This window comes from Mesocricetus auratus, unplaced genomic scaffold (genome assembly GCF_017639785.1).
Source record: "Mesocricetus auratus isolate SY011 unplaced genomic scaffold, BCM_Maur_2.0 Super-Scaffold_100027, whole genome shotgun sequence".
NCBI classification, from domain to species: Eukaryota; Metazoa; Chordata; class Mammalia; order Rodentia; family Cricetidae; genus Mesocricetus; species Mesocricetus auratus.
This window is the reverse complement of record NW_024429208.1, coordinates 22,803,064-22,827,023: the sequence shown is the minus strand read 5'-3', so window position 1 is coordinate 22,827,023 and position 23,960 is coordinate 22,803,064. Positions and strand designations below refer to the sequence as shown.

At 43.1% G+C, this 23,960-nt stretch overlaps 2 protein-coding genes across 2 annotated transcripts in view; both read left to right on the top strand.

Moving 5' to 3' along the window:
• Ppa1 (inorganic pyrophosphatase 1) overlaps positions 1 to 2,061 on the top strand; it is a 28,836-nt gene extending 26,775 nt beyond the window's left edge. Inside the window, exons 10-11 of the mRNA XM_040732200.1 lie at positions 402 to 444; positions 1,718 to 2,061. Of these exons, the coding sequence (XP_040588134.1) occupies positions 402 to 444; positions 1,718 to 1,749 (75 nt within the window). The 3' untranslated portion in view covers positions 1,750 to 2,061. The remainder of the gene's footprint in view (positions 1 to 401; positions 445 to 1,717) is intronic.
• A 4,277-nt stretch (positions 2,062 to 6,338) lies between these two features.
• Positions 6,339 to 21,662, top strand: Sar1a (secretion associated Ras related GTPase 1A). The gene is made up of 7 exons (XM_005070834.4): positions 6,339 to 6,460; positions 10,888 to 10,961; positions 11,070 to 11,189; positions 11,740 to 11,805; positions 15,015 to 15,118; positions 17,543 to 17,674; positions 19,578 to 21,662. The coding sequence occupies exons 2-7, from the start codon at positions 10,904 to 10,906 to the stop codon at positions 19,692 to 19,694; spliced, it is 597 nt and encodes a 198-aa protein (XP_005070891.1). The 5' UTR covers positions 6,339 to 6,460; positions 10,888 to 10,903; the 3' UTR covers positions 19,695 to 21,662.
• Positions 21,663 to 23,960: the final 2,298 nt, after the last annotated feature.

Here is a 23,960-nt window from a genome sequence, read left to right as displayed (position 1 = left end):
GCATCCAAATAGTGCCTTACAACCAATCACCTGTAACTCCAGCTCCAAGGGGATGCAACCTGGGTCTTTGGGCACACATGGTGCACAGATGTACATGTAGGCAAAACACTTAGGATATGCTTTGATGACCCCAACCTTAAAATTATTCCATTGCTACTTCATAACCATAGTTTTGCTACAGTTACGAACCATAATATAAATATCTGCTATGTCACCTCAAAGGGGTTGTGACTCACAGGTTGAGAACCCTGTCTTAGCAACTCACACTGTTCTTGTAAGTTATTTTTAGGTACTGAAAATTGGTAGTCTTCCTGCCCGTTGTTTTCCAGTTTTACCAGTATGCTTTTAGCTTTCCCTCTTGGGGTTAGACAACATTTTAATAGTTTGATGTTTTATTTTAGTTGCCGCCACCATGTGAATCTGCCTGCTCACTACCAACAGATGGTAAGACCTGACTCTACTACAGTCATATTAGAAATATATGTCTATGAAATTTTATATGTATACATACTTTTTGGAAAATAGTTATATATAGGTACAGGTATAAGTTTTACAGTGTGTTTATAATATGGAAAGATTAGATCAAGCTAGCAAATCTATCACCTTTTATACTTATTTGTGGGCAAACACTTAAAATCGACAGTTGTACCCATTTTGAATATATAATGGGACCCAGGAGTGTAGATTGATGTAGAGTTTGTTATCATGCTAGAAAACCTGTGTTCATTCCCCAGCAGCAGGAAGAAGATATTAATAGGCAGTGCATTATTAGTAGTCAGTCCCCATTCCTTCAAATGAAGCTCATTGCCCTGACTTAACATGGACGGTGTGCCCTTTGATGAGCTTCTGTTTCCCCTTCCCATCTAGCCTCCCTGCCCGCAGCCTCTGGCAACCATTCTCCACCTCTGCAGAATTCCACACTTTTAAGAGTCCATAGTTGAGTCAAGCTGTTTGTCTTTATTCCACTTGGCAAACTATGCTAGGGTTCTACAGTGCATGTGTGAAGGATGAGACCCCACATGCCACCTTTCCTTTTTCCTCCCTTTTCCTTTTGTAGGCATTTTCTATCACTCTGACCCCTCAAATTCCAGTGGTCACTGAGGGAGTTTTCCAGCATGGGCTGTGTTCTATGTTCTCATCCAGACATTGGCTGCTTATGCTTCACTCAGAAAAATAGCTATATCCCCTCACAACCATCTATAATGAGATCTGGTACCCTCTTTTGGTGTGCAGGCATACATGCAGGCAGAACACTGTATACAGGATAAATAAGTAAAATCTTAAAAAAAAAAGGAATCTAAATTTCTTCTGGTGAGAAAAGGGGTCTGCCGCTTAGAATAATTCATGTTGCCATGGTGGTGTATACCTTTCATCTCTAGTACCTGGGAGTTTGGTGATACTTGGGCTCCATAGTGGGTTTCAGATCAGCCAAGACCTCATTTCAAAACATGGACACAGGGAAAGAAAGAAGGGAGGGGAAAGATGGACGAGGCGGCCCTGGTGTAAGCTCTGTGCTGAGCAGTAGCTTTTGACTGTGGCTTTGCATGCATGTTCTAGAGGTCACCTAGAGGAGGAACCATGCAAAGCCCTGTGGTATTCCTTGGTAGGCAAGCATTCTCCTGCTGAGCCACATTCCCAGCTCTCTCTTTGTTCTACGTTGGTAATTTGGGTTCCTAGCAAAGACTCTTAACTTGTTTATCTTTTTTTCTGGATACAGTGGATAAATGGTTCCATCACCAGAAAAACTGAGATGCCCTGGAATCAATCCAAGCTGATCCTGCTGCATCCTGTTCACCTGGAAGCATTAGATGCAAAAAGTGTAGTCACTTTTCATAGCTTTACATCTATAACTTACCTACTGAAGCAGATTGTGCTGTGGTCAGTCCAATATGTTCAGAAGGTTAGCCATCCAGACACTTCGCATCTCAACCAAGAAAGCTTTTACCACATTAGCTCTCAAAGCCGTTGTGACATGGAGTCGTTTACGCATAGATGTGCAAGGTGAACACATACTGGATGTATATGTTTACTGTATTAGGAAATAAAATTATTTTCCTGAAACTTGGTTTAGGCTTTTTTTTTTTAATTCCAGAGTCAACATTACCAAGGTGTTGTGGGTACTTCTGCGTGTTTGTTTCCTAGCAGTAGTCTTAGAATTCCGTTTTATATTATTAGACTGAAAACTGCACAGTGGTATATCCTTTAATCCTCAAACTCAAGAGGCAGAGATAGGCAGATCTCTTGAGTTCAAGGTCAGTCTGGTCTACATTGCAACTTCCAGATAGCCTGAACTACATTGTAAGTGCTTACTTAAAAAAAAAGATAAACTATTTGCTTTTAGGAATCTGAGAATGGAATCTCTTGTGCATGTAGAAATCTTTCTTGTTCTATGTCTAGTTTCTGGGATCGCATTCTAAACCAAAAACTTTTAAATTAGTATTATGTTAACAGAAAGCCAAACCTTTATTGAAGGTTGAAGTAAGCATGATATTTACCTTTTATTCAATGAACTGAACCCTTAAGTCATTTGCATTGCACTGAAATTACCAGCCAGAACAATTTTTGGTGAGCTTGTGGCCTTTGAAGCTGGAAAGAACCTGAGCTTGAATTCTTACCAGTTCTGTCTGTATTCAGGCAAGGAACAAACCACTAAACCTGTTTAAATATCAGGTACTGACTTATAGTAAACATTCATATTTATTTAATCTGAACTTTATTGTCGTGTGTGTGTGTGTGTGTGTGTATGTGTGTGTGTGTGTAGGTAAGTGCAGGTGCTATTTGGAGGCTAGAGACTTAATAACACCTGGAGCTGGAGTTACAGGTGGTCTGAGCTGCCCGGTGGGTTCTGGAAACTGCTCCAATTCTATGCAAGAGCAGTCAATACACACTACTAACTGAGCCAAGCGGTCTCCTGTTTTTTTTTTTTTTTTTTTGAGGCAATCTGTCATTGAGCCTGGAGCTTGCTGATTTGGCTCGACTGGCTGACAACATGCTCTGGGGATCCTCCTGTCTCCGTTAGATGCATAATGATGTCTCCTTGTTGTTTTAGTTGCATTTTTGTCATGGGTAATGATGTCAAGCGTCTTCCATATGCTTATGTCTCACCTGTGTCTCCTCTTTGGTAAAATGTCTCTGTGTTAGTTTTATGTTAGTATGGCCAAATACCTGAGAGAAAGGAAGAAAGGTTTATTTTGGCTCATAAGTTTCAGGCCAAGCTTGACTGGATCCATTGCTCTGGAAATGATAAGACCTAATACAGTGGAACCCTGTGGCCATCAGGAAGAGGCAAGATGGGCCTGGGTACAAAGTACATCTGCCAAAGTACATACATAGTGTCTACATCGTTAACCTCCTACTCCCATCTTCCAATAGTGCCTGCATGGGAATCCATCCAGGAGTTACCACATTGCTAAACTAGAATCCTCAAGATCTCTAGGGTTGGTGTGAGCCTATGGTCCTAGCAATTCAAGAGGCTATGAGACCAAGGCCAGCATGGATTAAAAGTGAGTTCAAGGACAACTTGATAGTAAGATAATAGGACCCTGTCTCAAAAATTATTCTAGGGTCTGAAGAGATGGCTCAGTGGATAAGGATGCTTGCTGTTCTTCCAGAGGACCCTAGTCCTGTTCCCAGCACCCACATCAGATGGCTTACAACCACCTGTAACTCCAGCTCTAGAAGATAATGACACCCTCTTCTGGCCTCTGTAGGGGCTGCATTTAAGTGCACAAACACAGCTAAAAAATAAAATCTAAAAAGATTTTAGATGGGCATGGTGCACATAGCTTTAATCTCAGCTCTTGGGAGACGGAGTCAGATGAATCTCTGAGTTCAAGGCTACCCTGGTCTACATACCAGGGCCCAGGCCAGTCAGGACTTCATAGTGTATATGTGTGCCTGGTGTCTTCAGAGGTCAGAAGAGGTGGTCAGATCTCCTGGAAATGTAGTTACTGACAGTTGTGAGCTGCCGTATGGATGCTGGGAATTGAACCCAGGATCTCTGGAAGAGCAGCCAGTACTCTTAACCACTGAGCCATCTGTCCAGTCCCCAAAGATACATTCTTAACTATGTATTTATCTGTGGGTAGGTAGGTGGGTAGGTGTGTCCACATGAGTACAAGTGCCTGTGGAAGCCAGAAGAGCGTATCATCCTGTGGGGGAGTTGTGAGCCACTCAACATGGAACCAAACCAGGGGCCTCTAAAAAAGCAAAACCATCTCCAATCTCAAAACGTTTTAAAAAACTTTTAATTGTGTGTAGGTGTGAGACACGAGTGCAGTCCTGGGGATTACAGGATGTGAGCTACCCAATGGAATGGGACTGAGGTCCTTTGTGAGAGCAGTGTGCCTTCTTAAACACTTAGTCATCGCTCCAGCCCAGTTTTGCTTAATCTTTAAGCCTTGTTATTAGTCACAGGCTTTGAACAATGTAACTTAGAGAGTCACAAAATTACACACACACACACACACACACACACCAACAACAACCAAGTATTAACCTTTTGAGAAGCCCATACCCACAACTTGGGTTCTGTACTCTGTTTTTCTTAAACCAAATAACCCCCACCTATCTTCTCAAACTTAACTTCTAAAGCAATAGTTCTCTACCTGTGGGATGAGCCCTTTCACAGGAATCACCTAAGACCATCCTAAAACACAGATATTTACATTACAGTTCCTAACAGTAATAAATTACAGTTATGAAGTTGCAACAAAAGATAATTTGATAGTTTGGGTCATCACAAGAGGAACTGTATTAAAGGCTTGAAGCTTTAGGAAGGTTGGGGACCACCTCTCTAAAGCATGTCTCCTCTCTGAGGTCTATTTAATAAGCTGGCTAACTTTGCTTCACTCTGATTCTTCTGATAGTCTTTTCTGCACGGTAACCAAGTGTCTGGCTTTGTTTGAGTGGAGTGGGGAAAGGAACAGTTCAGGCTACAGGTGCGGACTAGGCTGTGCCTCTTTATCAGTGCAAGCCAGGTTGGCTTGCCTGTGCCTTCTGAGTGCTGGAATGTAGGTACATTCCACTACACCTTGCTGTGTTGCTTTTAATTCTTAAAATGAATTATTTTGTGTCTGGTGTTTTGCTTAACATGTATGTGACTTGTGTTTGAAGTGACCTCGGAGGTCAGAAAGGGGTGCTGGATTCCTCTTGGGATTAGAGTTACAGACAGTTGTGAGCTGCCTTGTGGATGCTGGAGATTGAACCCCTCCTCAGGGGAGATGTCACATATACTTTATAGCTTGGTGACCTCTATGCTATCTGTATGGCTGAGACCACACCAGACCCTCTCTTAGACCCTTAAGCTATAGAACCCATTTTTATGGAAGAGGTTAACATACACATTGCAGAAGATATAGTCACGCCGGGCGGTGGTGGCGTAGGTCTTTAATCCCAACACTCAGGAGGCAGAGGCAGGCGGATCTCTGTGAGTTCGAGACCAGCTTGGTCTACTGAGCCAGTTCCAGGACAGGCTCCAAAGCAATACAGAGAAACCCAGGATGGTCTCGAAATCACAGAGATCCGCCTGCCTCTGACTTCTGAGTGCTGTGACTAAAGGCATGTGCCACCATCGCCTGGCTCTAAAAAGATTTAAAATTACAAATGTATATTCACTCTTTCAGCTCTGCTCCTGTATTAGCATCATTATTGAGACAGGGTATCACCATGTAACTATGGCTGACCTGGAACTCAGAAATCCAAATGCCTCTAAAGACATGCACCACAATGCCGGGACAGCTGTTTCTTTGAGAGCCCTGGCTAATACAGGCGGCAAACCAGCGCCTTTACCCCGATGAGCCAGTTCACGGGTGTTCAAGGGGGCTACTTCATAGAATGGTAACGAGGGTTAGATTAGATGAAGCATCCCAAGTACTCAGTTTACTGCCTGGCACTACTTAATAAACTCTTGCTTCTTTTATTACGTTAAAAAATAAAAATAAAAAGAAGCTATCCCAAGACAGGGAAAACAACTTAAAACAATGACTAGGTGGCATCATCCACCTAGGCTGAGGTCACCAAAGTCAGTTCTGCGGTCCTAGAGTCTACCTATATCAGGCAGCCTCCACTTCTGACGTCTCAGGGGCGCCTAGAAACGTACTGGGATTGGAAGCCCCGGGGTGGAGAAGCTGCTTAACTTGGAAACAGAAACCCAGGCCGCCTGACAGGCACTGCCACGTCTTGCGCGGCTTGAGCACCTTCAGGGAGAGGGCGGGGCCACACCCGGAGCGTACGTCACTCGTTGGGCCCGCCCCTCCGCCGCCTGATTGGATGCTAGGGCGGTACCTACCGGCCGAACGGCGTGACGCTTAGAGGGGGCGAGGCAAGTGCGTGCCCGGAAGTCCCGTGGGAGGGGCGTGACGTACATCCGGCGCGTAGCTGGCGGTCCCGGGTACTGCTGGTCTGTGTGCTCTGAGGGAGGGTCGCGCCGCCAGCCACCGCGGGAGGAGCCCCTCGGGCCGTGAGTCCGGGCCCAAGCAGAGGACGAGGCAGCGGGGCATTGGGCTCGGGGTGGGCGGCAGCGAAGGTCGGGGCGGGGGCCGCTGTGGAGGGGCTGGGTGGGGGGGGAAGTGACACGCAGGCGGTTCCGCGGGCCGGCTCTGGGCGGGGACGGGCCGCCGCTGCGGGGTGGCGTGGCGGCGTTCGAGTTTTCTGAAAGGCTTGGTGGCCTCCGTGGCCCAGGAGCCTCGGTCCTTGGTGAGGCTAGCTGGAGCCCTGGGAGCTCATCCTTGGGTTCTGCAGACCTGGGGGCCACGCAGGTCCCGAGTGGGCGCTCGAGCCCCACGTTCAGCCTCTGGGCATCCGACGCTCTGTCTGGAACCCAGTGGTCGCTCCTTCCACCAACACCGCCTCTTTTTTTTTTTTTTCTGTACATGGGAAAATTCCCTCTCTGGCGTTTATTGTAGAAGAGTGTTTTCTTCATCATTTTTACCCAGATGAGGATAGTAACAAATTCCCTTTCTCAGTATTCTCCCTTGTTCTGGTGTGTTTTCTTAGTATCTGGCTCCATCTGCTCAGGTTGAGAAGTTTAGGGGGAATTGGCAGAGAGCTGATCTTTGACATTTACCCCGCAGCAGCGCAGAATTCCTTAGGTGATAACCAGCTGCTTTCTACCCCAGGTTCATCTGAAGTACACATTAAGTAATGAGTAGTTTTCATTGGCCAATGGTCATTTTGGGACTTCTCTTTTGTTTGTTTCCACTGCTCTGGATATTTATTTGCACGCTTTTACTTTAGGTTCAGGAATAGTGTTGGTTTTCATGTTCTTAACAGTCTATAAATGATAGAGTAGATGAAGAATAGAAAAGAAATAAGGTGTGTTCTTGGGAAGATTATCGTCTGTGTAGGGAAGTAAGTTTCATTTTTGGAAGTTTGGTGGTTGGGATTTTTACATTAGCAGGAAGGGCTCCGGTTTTAGGCGAGAGTTTTAAGTCCTTGGAACTGAAACTTTCAGCAACGCAGCAGTCTTGAACAAGGTAGCCTGAGTGTCCACATCCTCATCGTGTTTAAGGAGGCCAGAGATCCTGCTTGGTAGATTTGGGGAGGAGATGAAGTGAGAAATATAGGCAGGTGCCTAGCAAATTTTAAGGTTGCTGATGGATGAATTGGTTCAGATCCTGAGTTCTCAAGGACAGAGGCCATTTACTCAACTTTGGGCAGCAGTACAACCCAACTCCTGAGGTCTGGTAGAAGTTACTATTTTTTAACATTGCTGAAGAGTTCATTCTAATACTTTTCCCTTATCATTTTGGTGGGAAGGCTTTATAGGGCGTTAAAGACAGGGACTGAAAAGGAAAACAAGTTAGAAAATCAAAGTAATTCAGTTACTACTTTAAAAAAAAAATCCCCCAAGTGACACATAAATTTAACCGGGTTGAGAATATTTGCTTTCCTTTTCTTTCTTTGTTTTTTTTTTTTTTTTTTTTTTGCTTACTATATATAGGCAAAGCTGCTACAAACAGAAGCTCATTTTCCTTCCTCAGCCTCCCAAGTGCTGTGATTAAAGTTTACACTGCCATGCCCATCTTGTGACTACTTCTAAAAAGATGTGTTAAAAAATGTAAAAGTAGTCGGGCGTTGGTGGCACACTCCTTTAATCCCAGCACTTGGGAGGCAGAGGCAGGTGGATCTATGTGAGTTTAAGGCCAGCCTGGTCTACAGAGTGAGTTCCAGGACAGCCTCCAAAACAATATAGAGAAACCCTGTTTTGAAAAACCAAAAAAAAAAAAAAAAAAAAAAAGTAGAAGTACCCACCTATACTACTGACAGCAAACCATTACACATGAATTTAGAAGTGTTGGGTTGTAAAGAGTGGCCACAGTGGGAGTAATAGCCTGTTAAAGAAGAACTGTGCTTCTCCAAGAATAAAGTGAGAAAAACAAGAGAGGATGTCTCATTTGGGGAACTGGAGAAGAAAGGCGTATTTTATTTATCCTGCAGTAAATTTAAACTTAATATGTATTTGTTACTGGCTTCTTAAAGTGCTAAGTTTATAGATAAAGCGCAACCCCCCCCCCAACCCCGAAAGAGTGAGTGAGTGTGTGTGTGTTTGTTTGGTTGTTTGTAAATGCTAAGACTCAAACATAGCGTCATACATGTTAGCTAAGTATGCCTCCCTATAGCAATGAGCTATGTTTCGACTTCCCCTCCTTAACCTTTTTTATTAATTTTTTGGAGATGGAACCCCTCATGATTTAGGTTGACTTCAACTCACTGTATAGCTGAGGCTGCCCTTGAACTCCTAATATTCTGCTTCTGCCTCCTAAATGCTGGGATTACAGGCACAGTCCATCATGCCCGGTTCCAGCTTTTTTTTCCCCCTCCTTTTGGAGACAGGGTCTTTATGTATAGCTTAAGCTGGCTTTGAACCTGTGATTTTTCTGCTTGAGCCTCTTGTGTGGTAAGATGACAGGTGTGTACTACCTTTCCTGGCTATTACTTAACATGCTAAATGTGTTCTGTCTGCCATGGTTTCGTCTGTACTTTCGACCAAACTATGTTCTTGTTTTGGAAAAGCTGAATGAAATAAGCATGAAGTGGGTTCTAAGGCCTAACCCCAATAATTAGATAGTTTGCTTTTCATCTAGCTTTTTTTTTTTTTTTTTTTTTTTTTTTACAAGACAGGGTTTCTCTGTATTGTTTTGGAGGCTGTCGGACCAGCCCAGCCTCGAACTCACAGAGGTCCACCTGCCTCTGCCTCCCGAGTTCTGGGATTTAAGGCATGCGCCACCACCAACTGGCTCATCTAGCATATTTGAAGAATGTAGGTAACACTTTGCATGGTAGCTATTTAGGATGCTGAAGCAGGAGGCTAGCTTAAACCCTGATGCTTGAAGCTGGCCTGGGCAACACAGCAAGATCCTATACACACATATATACCAATGTATATGCATGCATATCTTGTGGGTAACAGTTCCTCCAGCTACTGTTCATGACAGTTTTGTCTGATTGCAGTTGACTGCATCTTGATTAAAGTTTGTCTTACTGAAAAAGTAGTGATTTTTCTTCTCTGTGCTAAATTGAGGTACTGATGTAAAAATTCAGTGTGACCAGGAAATGGATCTCTGAGAGTCTTTGATTCTTCAGTATTTCTAAATCTTTCCCTCTTAACTACACTTAGAGCTGGTGTATTTTCTATAGGAAATAGAAAAAGTAGTGTTGGTGTCTGTGTTAATGACATGACTTATGCCAGCAATCCAGTGCTATGTAGTTGAGACCCTGTCTTTAAAGAACAAATAAAATATATTTACTTGCTTTGGGATCTCTTGCTATATTATGAATGAGTATTACTATTTTAAGAAATTAAGAGTTTATAAAATGGATATGTATTTAATTGTTTTACAGAAGTTTTTTATTCCTACATGGTTCTATAAAATAGTTTATCTTTTTGTGAGTCAAAACATATCTGTAAAATAGTTAAGGGTATTGGTAAGTAGAACCGAACAAATTGGGCCAGTTGATAGATTTGGGATGACTCTTTTAGAACTGCGAAGAATAGCTTAATAAACCTTTGTTCAGGTTAATGTAATTTTCATGCATGGTTTTGTTTTGGTTCTTTTTGTGCTTGTTTTGAGACAGAATCTCTTTATGTAGCCTTGGGTAGTCTGGGACTCATTGTGGGCCGGGCTGGCCAAAGATTGTCCTGCCTCTTTCTCCTAAGTGCTGGAATTAAAGGTGAACACCACCACCGCTGGGCTTGATTCTGATTGTTAAAGACACAGAATTCCTAAGAATGTTGCTAATTGTTAGGCAGCAGTGGTTATCTAAGGATGTGAATGGACAGCTTCCAGGAGCAGTAAAGGAGGACAGTATATGTATAACTCTGAGTTCTTTGAGTATCTGGATTGCAGATAAGAGACTTCTAGAGGGCTCCCTTCAGAGTGCAAAATCTCTGTCTCAAGAGGGGAGGAGATTAATTGGTCTTTGCAAGATTGATTTGTTTTTTGAGACAGGGTTTCTCTGTGTAGCCCTGGCAGTCTTGGAGCTCACTTTGTAGACAAGGCTGGCCTGGAACTCAAAAATCTGCCTGCCTCTGTCTCCCAAGTGCTGGAATTAAAGGTATGTGCCACTGCCACCACCTGGCACAAGATTGATTTTTATTTTATGTGTTATGAGTGTTTTGCTTGCATGTATGCTTACCACAGAAGCTAAACAAGAGTGTTGGATTCCTTGGAACTGGAGTTACAGATAGTTGTGAACCATTATGTGGGTGCTGAGAGTCAAACCTGGGTCCTTTAGAAGAGGAGCAACATTCTTAACTGCTGAGCCATGTCTCCAGCCCCAGACTTTGCTTTCCTAGTCTAGAAAACTTGGGTCTTTGAATATGTGTCATGGTCAGAGAATAAGGCATATAGAAAGTTAATGTTGTTGTTTTCATGTTTTACACAGATTGTAAGCATCAATAATGTCTTTCATCTTTGAGTGGATCTATAATGGCTTCAGCAGTGTGCTTCAGTTCCTAGGTAAAGCCATTTTTATGGATTATATTATAGGTTGCATCTACAGATCCTCAAATTCTATCTAAGGGGCCTTTGGTGGGAAGAACATTAAGATGTTCTTTTCTATTGCAGGACTCTACAAGAAATCTGGAAAACTTGTATTTTTGGGTTTGGACAACGCAGGCAAAACCACTCTTCTTCACATGCTGAAAGATGACAGACTAGGCCAGCACGTACCAACACTACATCCCAGTAAGTTTCAGAATATCAGGTGACCTTTTGACAGTCAGTGTCATGCATGGAGGATGAATCCCCAGTTAATGTACTTCAGTTGCTGAGGCCCCTGAAGCAGATTACGTTCAAGTTATTTTGAATACACTCAGGTCACTTGCTCTGCATCTTTGGAACCAAGTCACTGACGTTGCTGACCAGTTCTATGAGACATAGTCCCAGTCTGATCTTAGGCAGAAAACTTCTTGGAGAAGAGGGAAATAGAAGCCTTTTAGCTTAAGACTGTTTTCATTCCTGTACCCTTTTTTTTTCTTTAAAAATTTATTTATTATGTATACAATGTTCTGCCTGCATGTGTACCTGCACACCAGAAGAGGGCACCAGATCTTATTAGTTTGTGAACCACCATGTGGGTGCTGGGAATTGAACTCAGAGCCATTTCTCTAGCCCCCTGTGTCCTTTTCTTTACAAAATGAAAATGATTACATTTGCGTTAGTATTGGTTTTCAGGACTGGCACTTGGACCTTTGGTTGGAAGTTTATTTATTTTTGCCTTTTTTGGCACTTTCAGCCTCAGAAGAACTGACGATTGCTGGAATGACTTTTACCACTTTTGATCTTGGTGGACATGAGCAAGGTAAGAGACTGAGTGAGGATGTGCCATTTAACCTTTGTAAAATTAAATAATTGTGTGTGCGTGGTGTATGGGGTGTGCATGCTGTGGTGCTGCTGTGGAGGTTGGGAGACAACCTGGTAGAATTGGATCTTTCCTTCCACTTTTCATGGTTTCTGGGGATCAAACTCAGGTCAGGAGTGAGCTGTCTCACTAGTCTCCACCCCCCATTTTACCTTATAAATTACTTGTGTTTAGGATTAGAGGTTTACTACTTCAGTGAAGTTATTTCTTTTTGAAACAGGTTTCATGTAGCCCAGGCTAGCCATGAATTCCTTCATCTCTGCCTTTACCTCCCATAGGGTTACAGGCATGCACCACCATGTCTGAGTTTTTCTAATTTCAATTATGTATAAAAACAGTGTAAATAATACAGGGAATTCTGTTTACTTAACAGATTTTGTTCAGATTTGCTAGTCTCCTCAATACATAGTACTGTCTTTTTTATGAATCATTTTTGAAGTTTTGTTTATTCAACAACATGTATTGTTTAGTAGTCTTGTTTTTGAGATAGGATCTCAATATATAGCTTTGGCTGGCCTGGAACTTTGTAGAGACCAAGCTGGCCTTAAAATGTCATGTTTCAGCTGGGCGTTGGTGGCGCACGCCTTTAATCCCAGCACTCGGGAGGCAGAGGCAGGCGGATCTCTGTGAGTTCGAGGCCAGCCTGGTCTACAGAGTGAGTTCCGGGACAGCCTCCAAAGCCACAGAGAAACCCTGTCTCGAAAAACCAAAAAAATAAAATAAAATAAAAATAAATAAATAAAAATGTCATGTTTCTGTTTAGTTTAGTTCTGTTTTGTATACTTTATTCAGTAGGACATGAGTTTGTATAAAATTATTACTTAGCAAGTAATTTTAAATTTCTCAAAAATTCCCAAAAGAACACAGTGTTGTGAACCCTTGAACTGTATTTTCTGTGCTCTGCTCAGTTGGGACATTTTCTATTAACTTTTTGTTCAGTTCTAAGTCCACTTTGCCCAATGTGACCTGTGTCTTTTGCTCTTAGATTTCCATAAAGTGCTTTCTATGGATATTTATTTGCTTTTAATTTACTCCATAAATTGTTTTTAAATTATTTTGTCTGGGTGTTTTGCCTGTGTGTATGTGTCTGTGCTATGTGTTCCTGGTGCCCATGGAACCTAGAAGAGGGCATTGAATCCCCCAGAACTGTAGTTTCAGACATTTGTAATCTGTCAGGTGGGTGCTAAGAATAGGACCCAGGTCTTCTGGAAGAGCAATCAGTATTCTTACCTGCTGAACCATTTCTTCAGCCTTGTAAATTTTTTAAAGAACATTACTGGGCTGGAGAGATGGCTCAGTGGTTAAGAGCACTGACTGTTCTTCCAAAGGTCTTGAGTTCAATTCCCGGCAACCACGTGGTGGCTCACAACCACCTTGAATGAGCTCTGATGCCCTCTGCTGGCATGCAGGCAGAAGATTGAATACATAATAAAGAAATAAAATATTAAAAAACATTACTTTTATTTATAATTTGTGTGTGGAAGGTGTGCATGTGAATATAGGTACTGGCAGAGGCTAGAGGCATTGAATCCTCCTGAAGCTGGAGTTAGAGACCTTGGTGCTGGGAACTGAACTTAGGTTTAGTAGTATATATACACTCTTAACCACTGGGTCATCTCTCTAGTACCTGCTGGTGTGCGTGCGTGTGTGCGTGCGTGCGAGAGAGGATGGGGGGAGGGGGAGAGGGAGAGAGATCAGACTCGGCCTGGTACAGGCCAGAGAGGGTGTTAGATCCCTTGGAGCTGTAGTTACAGATACTAGTGAGTTGCCGATGGTGCTGGGAACTAAATATAGTTCTCTAGAGGAGCAAGTAGCAAATGTTCTAAGTACTGAACCTCGTCTCTAAACCCTGAACTGGTTTTGTTTGTTTCTAACAAATAAACATTTTAAAATATTTATTCTGTGTGTGTTTGCACACTGTGGCAAACCTGTGAGATTAGAGAACACCTTGTGGGCACGGAGTCTTTCCTTCCACTGTGTGGGCTCTAGGGATTAGACTTGGGTCATCAGGCTTAGTGGAAGTGCTCTTACCTGCTGAGCTTTGGCCCCGAACTCTTGATCTTCTTACCTCAGGCTCCCAACTGCTAGCTTTACCGGTATGTGCATGACTACCATTTTATAGGAGTTACTACAGTATTGTGTGCCTTGATGTTTTTTATTTGCGAGACTAATTTATAAAGGCAGAGCAGGCAGGTAATACACTCTCAGCATGACAACGAAGTGAAAGTGAAAGCTGCCGTTCTCCTACCACCTCCCTTCAGAGGCAGCCAGGTGACCATGCAGATCTGCCTCCCTAGTCACACAGTCTGGGTGTGGTGGCGCATGCCTGCAATCCCAGCACTAGGGAGGTGAGTGCCAGCCTGGACCATATGGGAAGATCCTGTCTCAAAAAAACAAATCCCTGAAGTTTTGAGAATGTAGCTCACTGAATTCAGTCTTCACCCCCAATGCCCTGAAATGGTAGTACATTAAAGCACTTCTTTGAAAAACATTTACCATGTTTTGTCACACACAATAAATATGTATGTAAAAATGACTTATTGCTGGCATATTGGTACCGATCTGTAATTTCAGTACTGGGGGACTGAGGCAGAAAGATTGAGAGTTCAAGGCCAGCCTAGACTATTCAACATTGTGGGACTGTGTCTTAGAACAATGACAAACAAACATTGTTTAAATATTGGAGACTGAGTATCTGGCCTGAGAGTTTCAAGTACCTACCAGGCCTACCACTCAAGTCTGTCCGCACACATGCTCATTAGCTATTAGGAACTACCACAGGACTAAAATTTTATGAGCAATTAAATCTTACTGTCATGTTTTAACTTGAAGGTTGAAAACAAAGTTAGCTCCAAGGCCCACACGGATCAGTTTATTATTTTCTGTATTTATAGCATTGGGACTGGTGGAGATTTTGGCAGACTTTAACAAAGGGGACAGACATTAAGTTATAGATGGGTATGGAGTTGCTAGGTTTACCATTTGTCTTAGTTTTCAAAACTTGGAATTTGCTCACAGGTCATCAATATGTGTACTCTGTTCTAACTACTATTGGCCAGGACTTGGTGAGCTCAACAAATCTCGTTTTATAGACCATTAGGTTATTCACTTGTCAACTGTTTTGTTGGTCTACAAATTTTGTCTTTTAGCACGTCGGGTTTGGAAGAATTATCTCCCAGCGATTAATGGGATAGTTTTTCTGGTGGACTGTGCGGATCATTCTCGTCTCATGGAATCTAAAGTTGAACTTAATGTAGGTTTATATTTGTATGTATCCTTTCCTGTCTTGCCCTTGGTTTTAAGAACTAAACTCAGTAGTGCCAGTACTTAATGTGACCAGAGTCCTAGAAGAAAGGATTTTAAAATCTGAGATATGGTTTGTTTTTTTTTAAAGATGTATTTATTTTTATTTTATGTATATGAGTGTTTTGCCTAAATCTGTATATGGGGGTTATATGCTTGCCTGGGGCCTGCAGAGGCCAGAGTAGGGCAGTGAATTCCCTGGAAATGGAGCTAACAAATAATGAACAATTGTGAGCGATCATGTGGGTGCTGGGAATAGATTCTCTGAAAGAGCAGCTAGTGCTGACCGTCTCCCAGCCCTGAGTTTCTAAATTTTGAATCTACTTCTATAGAGTCATGTGATGGACTTTGGCGTCTGCTAGCACTCTTCAGCTTTTTACTCACTTGCACTTTGGGTTTTCTCATTTGTCAGACTTTCTATAATACTGTTCCTTGTAATGCCTCTTCCTTCACCTATAGCTCATCTCTATTTTCTAAAATTATTTTGTATGCGTATTTGCATGCATGTGTGTATGTGCACCACATGTATGCCTGGTACTTACAGAGGCCAGAAGAAGGTGTCATATCCCATGGAACTGGGGTTTCAGAAGATTGTGAGCTGGGTGCTGAGAACCAAACCCAAGTCCTCTCCAAAGCAGTGCTGTTAGTCACTTAGCCGTCTCTCCAGTGCCTTTCTCTCTCCTTATGAGTCTTCCTTTCACTCTTCTTGCAATTTGAACCTGTCTCAGGTTTTTAATGTATGTTTTTGATGCTGAGGTCTTATACGTGTGGGGCTAACCGCTTTCCTTTCTTAGGCTCTACTTCTCTTTCTTCCCCATACTCATTGGTGTTTTGCCTGCATGTATGTCTGTGTGAGGGTGTCAGAAACCCTAGACTGGAGTTACAGACAGGTGTGAACTGCCGTTGGGAATTGAACCCATATCCTTCGAAAGAGCAACCAGTGCTCTTAACAACTGAGCCATCTCTCCATCCCCTACTTTATACTTTTGATTTAATTTTATTTTACTAATGTGTTTGGCTTTTTGGAGACAGGGTCTTGCTGTGCAGACCAAAAATGCTGGGATTGCAAGAGTGCACCACATGCCCGGCCAGTGCTAGCTCTCACACTTGTTCTTCTGCTTTGTCCTAAATGGACCTAACTAGTCCTGAAGCCCTCCCGACACCATCTGCATGGCAGTGCCTCCAAGTGAGTCTCTCGTCCATACCTGCTGAGACCCAGCATTATAGTGCTGCCTACCGGATGGTCCTTCCCACAGCGAAGCTATCGATTGTTCCTCTCCACCATCCTGGACGTGCTCTGAATTAATTATTGTAGATTCTCCACCACCCGTCATGCAGTGGAGTGCCAGAGGGAACTTGTCACTCACTCCTCTGCTTGTTTCCTTTAATTGTTTCAATCACTTTCAGGGAAAAACACACACGTTCTTCCAACTTTGCTTTCCTGTTAGTGAGAATCTGGTGCTCACTCTTGAAATCCATGTCAGCACTGTCTTCTCTTTTGTCTGAAAATACTGTTTTAGACATTTACTTCAATTCTTCCCAGAATCCTTCTTGCACAATCCATTAAATTCTGATGTCTTACAGATCATCTCATAGATGAGTGTGACTGATGGACAGTGTTTTCAGTTCACTGTCCTGAAAGTGTAGATTTGTTGCCTTTAGGTTCACACTCTTTAAGATCTAGTGCAACTTAAATTTGCAGACGAGCTGTGACATGGGTTGTTGGTTGCCACCACATTTGCTCTGTTGCTGCACATCTGTGTAAATGTCTTAATTCAGTTAAGCAGTGCTCTGTGTGGCTTCTTAAATCTTCATACTGTTGCAGAGCCATTGTGCGTGTCCTTCCTTCTTTTCACTTACCAAGTCCTGCCCTTCCTGTGACCCAGGTTCTGTTGCACATCTTGGCTGAGATTTTGTTCAAGCATGAATTGGGATGTTTACCTAAACATGCTCATGTTGATTTTCTGTCCCAGTTCATTGTGACACTCAGTACGTCCTGTTTTTATCTATGTTTGTTAACATAAACATGAACCCAGGGCATCTCACTTGTGATGATCTTGGCACCTAATGACAAGATGCCGTTCATCAGATGGCAAAGAGGACCAGATGATGCCATATAAAACCAATAGAAGCCAGGCATTGGTGGCACACACCTTTAATCCCAGCGCTCGGGAGACAGAGGCAGGCGGATCTCTGTGAGTTCGAGGCCAGGCTGATCTATAGAGCGAGTTCCAGGACAGGATCCAAAGCCACAGAGAAACCCTGACTCGAAAAAAAAAACACAATAGAAGTTGACTTTTATTACATGATGAGTTTTCATTTCATAAATTGCTCACTTGGGTTTGTTTACTTGTTTTTTTAATCCTGTCTTTAGGCTTTAATGACTGATGAAACAATATCCAATGTGCCAATTCTTATCTTGGGAAACAAAATTGACAGGACAGATGCAATCAGTGAAGAAAAACTCCGTGAAATATTTGGGCTTTATGGACAAACCACAGGAAAGGTAAGAAAAAAGTCTTGAGGAGGCATGGAGAGGATGCCCACAGTACTTAAACGTGGGTGCTTTTCCTTTATTGTTTCTTGAGACAGGGTCTCTTCAGTGTGACTGTTTTATCAGGGGCATATCCTTTAGCCACCATCTTCCTTCTCCTTTTTCCTTCCCTCCTTCCCAGTGATACAAAAAGGGCCTTGAACCCAGGGCCTTGTACATGCCCCGTAAGTGCTGTACCACTGAGCCATGCTCCTACCTCTTTCTTTACCTGTTTTACCTGTTTTCTAATACCTAATATTTGAAGAAATTGTAGAGAGGCAGTTTTCTTTTAATATTTTATGTGGTGTTTGCCTGCATATATACCTGTGCACCATGGCTATGTAGTGCCCATGGATGTCAGAAGAAGGTGTTAGATACCCTGGAACTGGTGTTAGAGATGGTTGTTAGCCACCATTGGATGCTAATATTTATTTATTTATGGATTGAAAAATAATTATTATTACTATTTTGAGATAAAGTCTATGTAGACCAGGCTAGCCTTGAACTCATAGAGCTCTGCCTGTCTCTGCCTCCCCAGTGCTGGGATTAAAGTATGTCTTGCTCTTACAGAGAAGTTTGTTTCTTAGTACCTGTGTTGGGCAGCTCACAACCACTTGTACCTCTAGCTCTTGGGAATCTGACATCAGTTAGTGGCCTCAATGCATACTGCATTCACCTGCACATTGCATAATTAAAACATAAAAATAAATCTTAATGCTTTCCAAGTATTAAGATCAAAGCACTTGGTTATCCTCAGTGCTTCTTTTTTTTGTTTTTTGGTTTTTTTTGTTTTGCTTTGTTTTGTTTTTCTAGACAGGGTTTCTCTGTATTGTTTTGGAGGCTGTCCTGGAACTCGCTCTGTAGACCAGGCTGGCCTCGAACACACAGTAATCCGCCTGCCTCTGCCTCCCAAGTGCTGGGATTAAAGGCGTGCGCCCCCAATGCCTAGTGTCCTCTTACTGATAGATGTGAAACTATTATCCCATTTTGACAAATGAGGAAATAGTTTGTTCAGGTTCATAGAGCAAATGGATAATAAAATCAGAAATAGAACTGGAATGTCTTACATCAGTGTGTCATATAGTGTGAAGAGGGGCTCTGTTCCAGAAAAGCAGACTGATGAAAGAAAGAATACAGAAGTAAAACCTGGTACTTTGAGTATGTGTACATACTTGTTCATGTATGTAGAGATCTGAGGTCAACTTTGGCTGTCATTCTCAAGAAAAGAATTTGGCATTCATCGGTTGAGCTTTTTTTTGTACATAATTCCCATTTGTTTATTTATTGAGACAGAGTCTTTCTGTGTAGCCTTGGATGACCTAGAACTATAGACTGAATTCTGATTCACAGAGATCCATCTGCCACTGCCTCCAAGGTGCTAGGATTAAAGGTGTGCACCACCATGCATTCATTATCTTTTTATTTCTAGAAATAGTTCCAGGCCAGGTGTGATGGTGCACATTGAGGGCAGCCTGGGCTACAGAATGAAAACCTTCCTTTATTGCATTTATTTGTGTGGGTGTGAATGCTTCCTCCTCTAAGCTCATCTGATTGTCTTCTGTATGAGTGCTACATGGACATCAGTTTCTTCTAGAATGCTTATGTTAATGAATATACTAAAATGTCCAAACTTGCTTTGTCTGTCATAGAACATGCTGGATCCCTGGGTCCCCAAAGTTTCCTTCACAGTTTCTTGTCATAACTTCCAGGTGAATGTTAAACATTCAGAGCAAATGAAGTATGTAGAAGCTGTTTATTTTTATTCTGAAGCAGGAGGCCACAGAAGTCATCTGTGTAGCCAGACACATTTTGCAGTTACACTCTATGTGTATTTGTGGATTTCCTAACAGGCCTTTCTGGGTTTTTCCTCCCTTAGGGAAATGTGTCTCTGAAAGAGCTGAACGCCCGCCCCATGGAAGTATTCATGTGCAGTGTGCTCAAGAGGCAAGGCTACGGCGAGGGTTTCCGCTGGCTCTCCCAGTATATTGACTGATGTTTGGACAGTGAAAATAAAGAGTTTTTCTTCTGGACTGATCCTATTCACAGCTTCCTCATGGACTTTTCTAATAGAACAAGGAAAGCTCTCCAACCATGTCTGGCGTTGAGAAGCCATGCATCTCTGTCTACGCTCATCGCCCAGTGGTGACATGTGCTCTTTTCCACTCATGGGAAGTAACACTGCCTGTCTGCTGATGCAGGTCAGTGTGCAGGGACTGGGGCTGGCAGGATTTGCCAGGAAAAGCTGGGTGCCATCATGGGACACCTGGAAAGAAAAACACGTCTCACCACTGGTTGATTTCAAAAGAAAGTGATTCTATTTTTTAAAGAAAGTGTTGTTAATGTAATTGGTATCCCTTCTAACTTTTTGAGTTCACAATTTACTTGGTCCAGATTTTCTATTCTTTTTTTTTTTTTAACTAGTAAATGAAACTTAGATACTTCATAAAATTATGAACAGATAGCGCACTGGAGGTCAGAGCTCCGCTGTCTGACTGCCTTGTTGGAGGGGGCACCGGAGCACAAGTGCTGGGAGAGGATGGAGCCTTGGCCTTACCTGGGGCGGTGTCCACTGTGGTAAGGGGAGTCCCTCATCTGGAGTGGGAAAGTGTCATTGTTACATTGTCAGCTTTGCTTGCAGTTAGCAGTTTCAGCAGGCTTTGCTTTTATACTGTTGGGGACTTTCATCCCTGTGTAGCACCTTCCTTTTTTCACTGTAGATAGAAAAAGTGACTTTGCCTCATGAAAGAGTTAAGAACATCTCCCATGTAGACCCCATGCTGAGTGTCTCAAGCATCTGAACGGATTCTAGAGGGATGTGTGGGTTCTAAACAAGAGGACGCAGGCCACTGTCAACAGCTTCTGACTTCTGTGAGTAGAAGACCTCTCCGTCTGCTCTGGTAGCAGCAAGTGAGCCTAGGAAGGACCGAGTGGGCTCTGTGCTTTCCATTCCAGAAGCAAGCAGAGAAAACACGAAATGGCCTTCTTGCCTGGCTTTGGGGGCAGCTCCTGGCAACAGTGAGCACCGGTGGGAAAGCAGCAGCCTTCTAAGGATTATGAGCATGACTTTTATAGCATTTGCTTTACTTAGGTTTTCATGATGTTAACCTTATACTCTATCCTTGTAGTAGATGGAAGGAGAGGTGGTCTGCAGAGGGGAGGTTATCTTGCTTCTTATTTCATTTTTATTGCAAGGTGAGAAGAATGTTCTTAAGTGAGAATGACGATGCTGCTGCATTGTGACAGGCTTGTGTCCCGCAAGAGGGTAGTGAAGATGGGTAGCACACTCCTGCGGGTGAGTTCCCTTAGTTTTGAGCACTAAGCTTGTGAGACAGTGTTCTCTTACACTGTCAGGTTCCCAATGTAGAGGCTTGGTGAGGTTATCTTGTCTGCAGAGTGCATGCCTTGCATTCACCCATGAATAGCTGGGATGAGAACTGTCAGTGTGGAAAGGGTTGTTAAAGCATTAATGAAGGAATCTAACTGGCGGTGAGTGAACTAGGGTAGGTTCTGGTGTGCTTTTCATTACCTTTGCTAACGGCTGCCCCTAGGTCTCTGTCCAGACACATGACAGGTATGGTTGCCTCAGTGTTGATTTCCTTATTTGCCTTTCTCATTTGTCCCTAATCACCCTGTCGCAAGCGAGAAGACTGGACCCTGTCCAGGGCAGCTCTTTGTGAAAGTGGTTTATTCTGGCCACTGGAGAAAGAGATGACTGAGAAGTGGCACCAGTCTGTTTCCTGCCCCACAGACCCCATCCTAAATAAGGTGGCCAAAAGAACCTGCCACAGTGAGCACAGTTCCACCAGAGGTCAGGGCCTTCCTTGTGCGGGGGCTCCGATGAATGGAAACTCTCCATTCTGTTTATCAGAGTGCACATGTGTCCTGTTTCAGCAAAAGTAAAACTGTCATTTACAAAAGGTCAGTCTGTAGCCTAAGCATTTTAATAAAAAGCTAAAATGAACTTGCCTCTTTTTTTTTTGGCATTGATTTGTTTAGAGTGAACATGCAGTTTTACCTATGTTGGGAGGAAAAACAAATGTTCTCCTAACACATAGGAACATTTAGAGTGAATGTGAGACTTGAATTGCTACCAGGATAAAAGACAAAATAAAAAGGTTGGACGCTAGTAGCAAATGTAGTAGTACTGTCTGAGCATCTTGGATCATGCTGTGGGCCTGAGGTTGTTGACCATCTCTGCAACAGAATGCCAGTGACTTGTGCTTGAACATACCGACTGACAGCCCTCGTTCCAAACACTGGAGTGAACCATACAGAGCCACACTTGGCAAAACAGAAGTCTATGGTTCTGCATTTACAGTTGCTTACAGAAAGCACCAGAGGACAGAACCAAATACAACAGATTTGTTTGTTTGTTTGCATTTTGTTTTATGAGACAGTGTGTGAGACTTGTATGTAATGGTCCTGGCCATCCTAGAACTCACAATGTAGACCAGACTGTCCTCAAACTCAGATATCTATCTGCCCCCGGAGTTCTGGGAATCAATACCTCCATTGCCCGGCCACAGTACGTTCTTTAAGGCAAAGAAAGGATGGTGCTGGATGTGCCCTGGGGTCACCATGACAGTGGAAAGAGACTGTGGTTGTGTGGGAAAAGGGTATGTTTGCTGGGGGCAGAAGAACCTGAGTGTGAGTGACTGTAAATCTGAGGTCATTAACGCCAGCTGCTGCCTGCTGACTTTGATTTCTGTACTGTGGTCTGCCTAAACACAAAAGCTTGTTAAGGAACGAGGGTGCTGGAGGCTTGAGGTGCATCGAGGAGGAATTGTTGGATTCTAGAGAGACAGTCTTAATTGCCAGGAATTTGAGGAAAGTAAGAGATCTTGTGGTCACCTGTGTTGGTAAACCAGGACTGCTTACCTGGGAAGACTGTTTTATTCCAGTTCTGCCCTGCTCATCCATTTTCTCGTCCCGGATAGGCTGTGTCACCAGGAGCATTGGTATGCCTACTGGGGAAGCAACACCGAAGTGTTAGTTTTGTTCAGAGAAGTTAGTTATACAGCAAAACAGCAAATGGATATTTTTTTCACTAATGCTCGCAGACATACTAGAATTTTTACTAGATATTAATGCATAGTTTAGTGATCCAGGCATCCCTCTGAAACAAGCTGTGGCACTCCTCTGGGAGCTCATGAAGTCTCCAAACATACCTGCTCTCACTTGTCCTCAGATAAGATTTGGAAAGTGGTGAACTTTTTTTTTTGTATTTACATGTATGCGTGTTTGCCTGCCTGGGCCTGTGTACAGCATTAATGCAGGAGACAGCAGGTGCCAGAATTGGTCATTGAATACCATTGAAGCAATTGTAAACTGCCATGTTGGTACTGGAAACCAAACTAGGGTCCATGGTTAAGAGAAGTAATGAATGGCTCTTAACTGCTGAACCCTCTCCCAAGTCTTGATTTTTACACTTGTAAATGGTGGGGGAGACCAATTTTGTGATAGCGAATTATGTATGAAATTCGAATTTATGAGACTGTTCCGGGTTGTGGTATTTGGAGGTGAATACTGCATAACTCAAAAAAACCTGAACTGTTTTCATTCTGGATTTTCAAAGACAAAGTATTTACCCCCTGGTCTAAAGTAAATCCCATGTGGTGGTTAGAGATGTCATGTGAAATGTGCATGCTCGTTAATATAACGTATAGGTTAGATAATTTAACCTGTTGTGTGTGATAGTGTACAGCTTTAATCCCAGAACTTTAAAAGGATGAGGCAGAAGGATCGCCAAAGGTAGATGTCAGTGTGGGTTAACTAGTGGGACCCTGTCTCAGAAACAAACGATTCTAAAAGCTAGATTGGTGGTGTGGGAATTTTGATAGCTATCCTAGGAACAATTTTGTGAGTGGTTAGCCCCCTGGTGGATTGTGATAGGATTTACTTTAAAATTCATAGTATATAACCCATCAAGGGTTCTCTTGGCACAGGTTGTCCCAGCTTCAGGGACAGAGATAGCTTAGACCTGTGCATAGGCTGTGGAGATCAGTTATGTGCCGTCCAAGTATGAGATTCGACTGGGGAGTAATGCCCTCAAGTCTCCCTGTGATACTACATGCCTGTTGCCCAGGTTTCTCCTGTGAACTCCCTTTCCCAAAGGTCCCAGGTTGAGTAAACCAGGGGGCGGGGAAAGGAGGATAAGCATCAGTAGCCAATCGGTACTCGGCGCTATGCCCAGCCAATAGGGGCAGTTGCTTGGGGGTTAGCCAATCAGGCTCAACGAGGAGACCTGAATCAGCGCTTG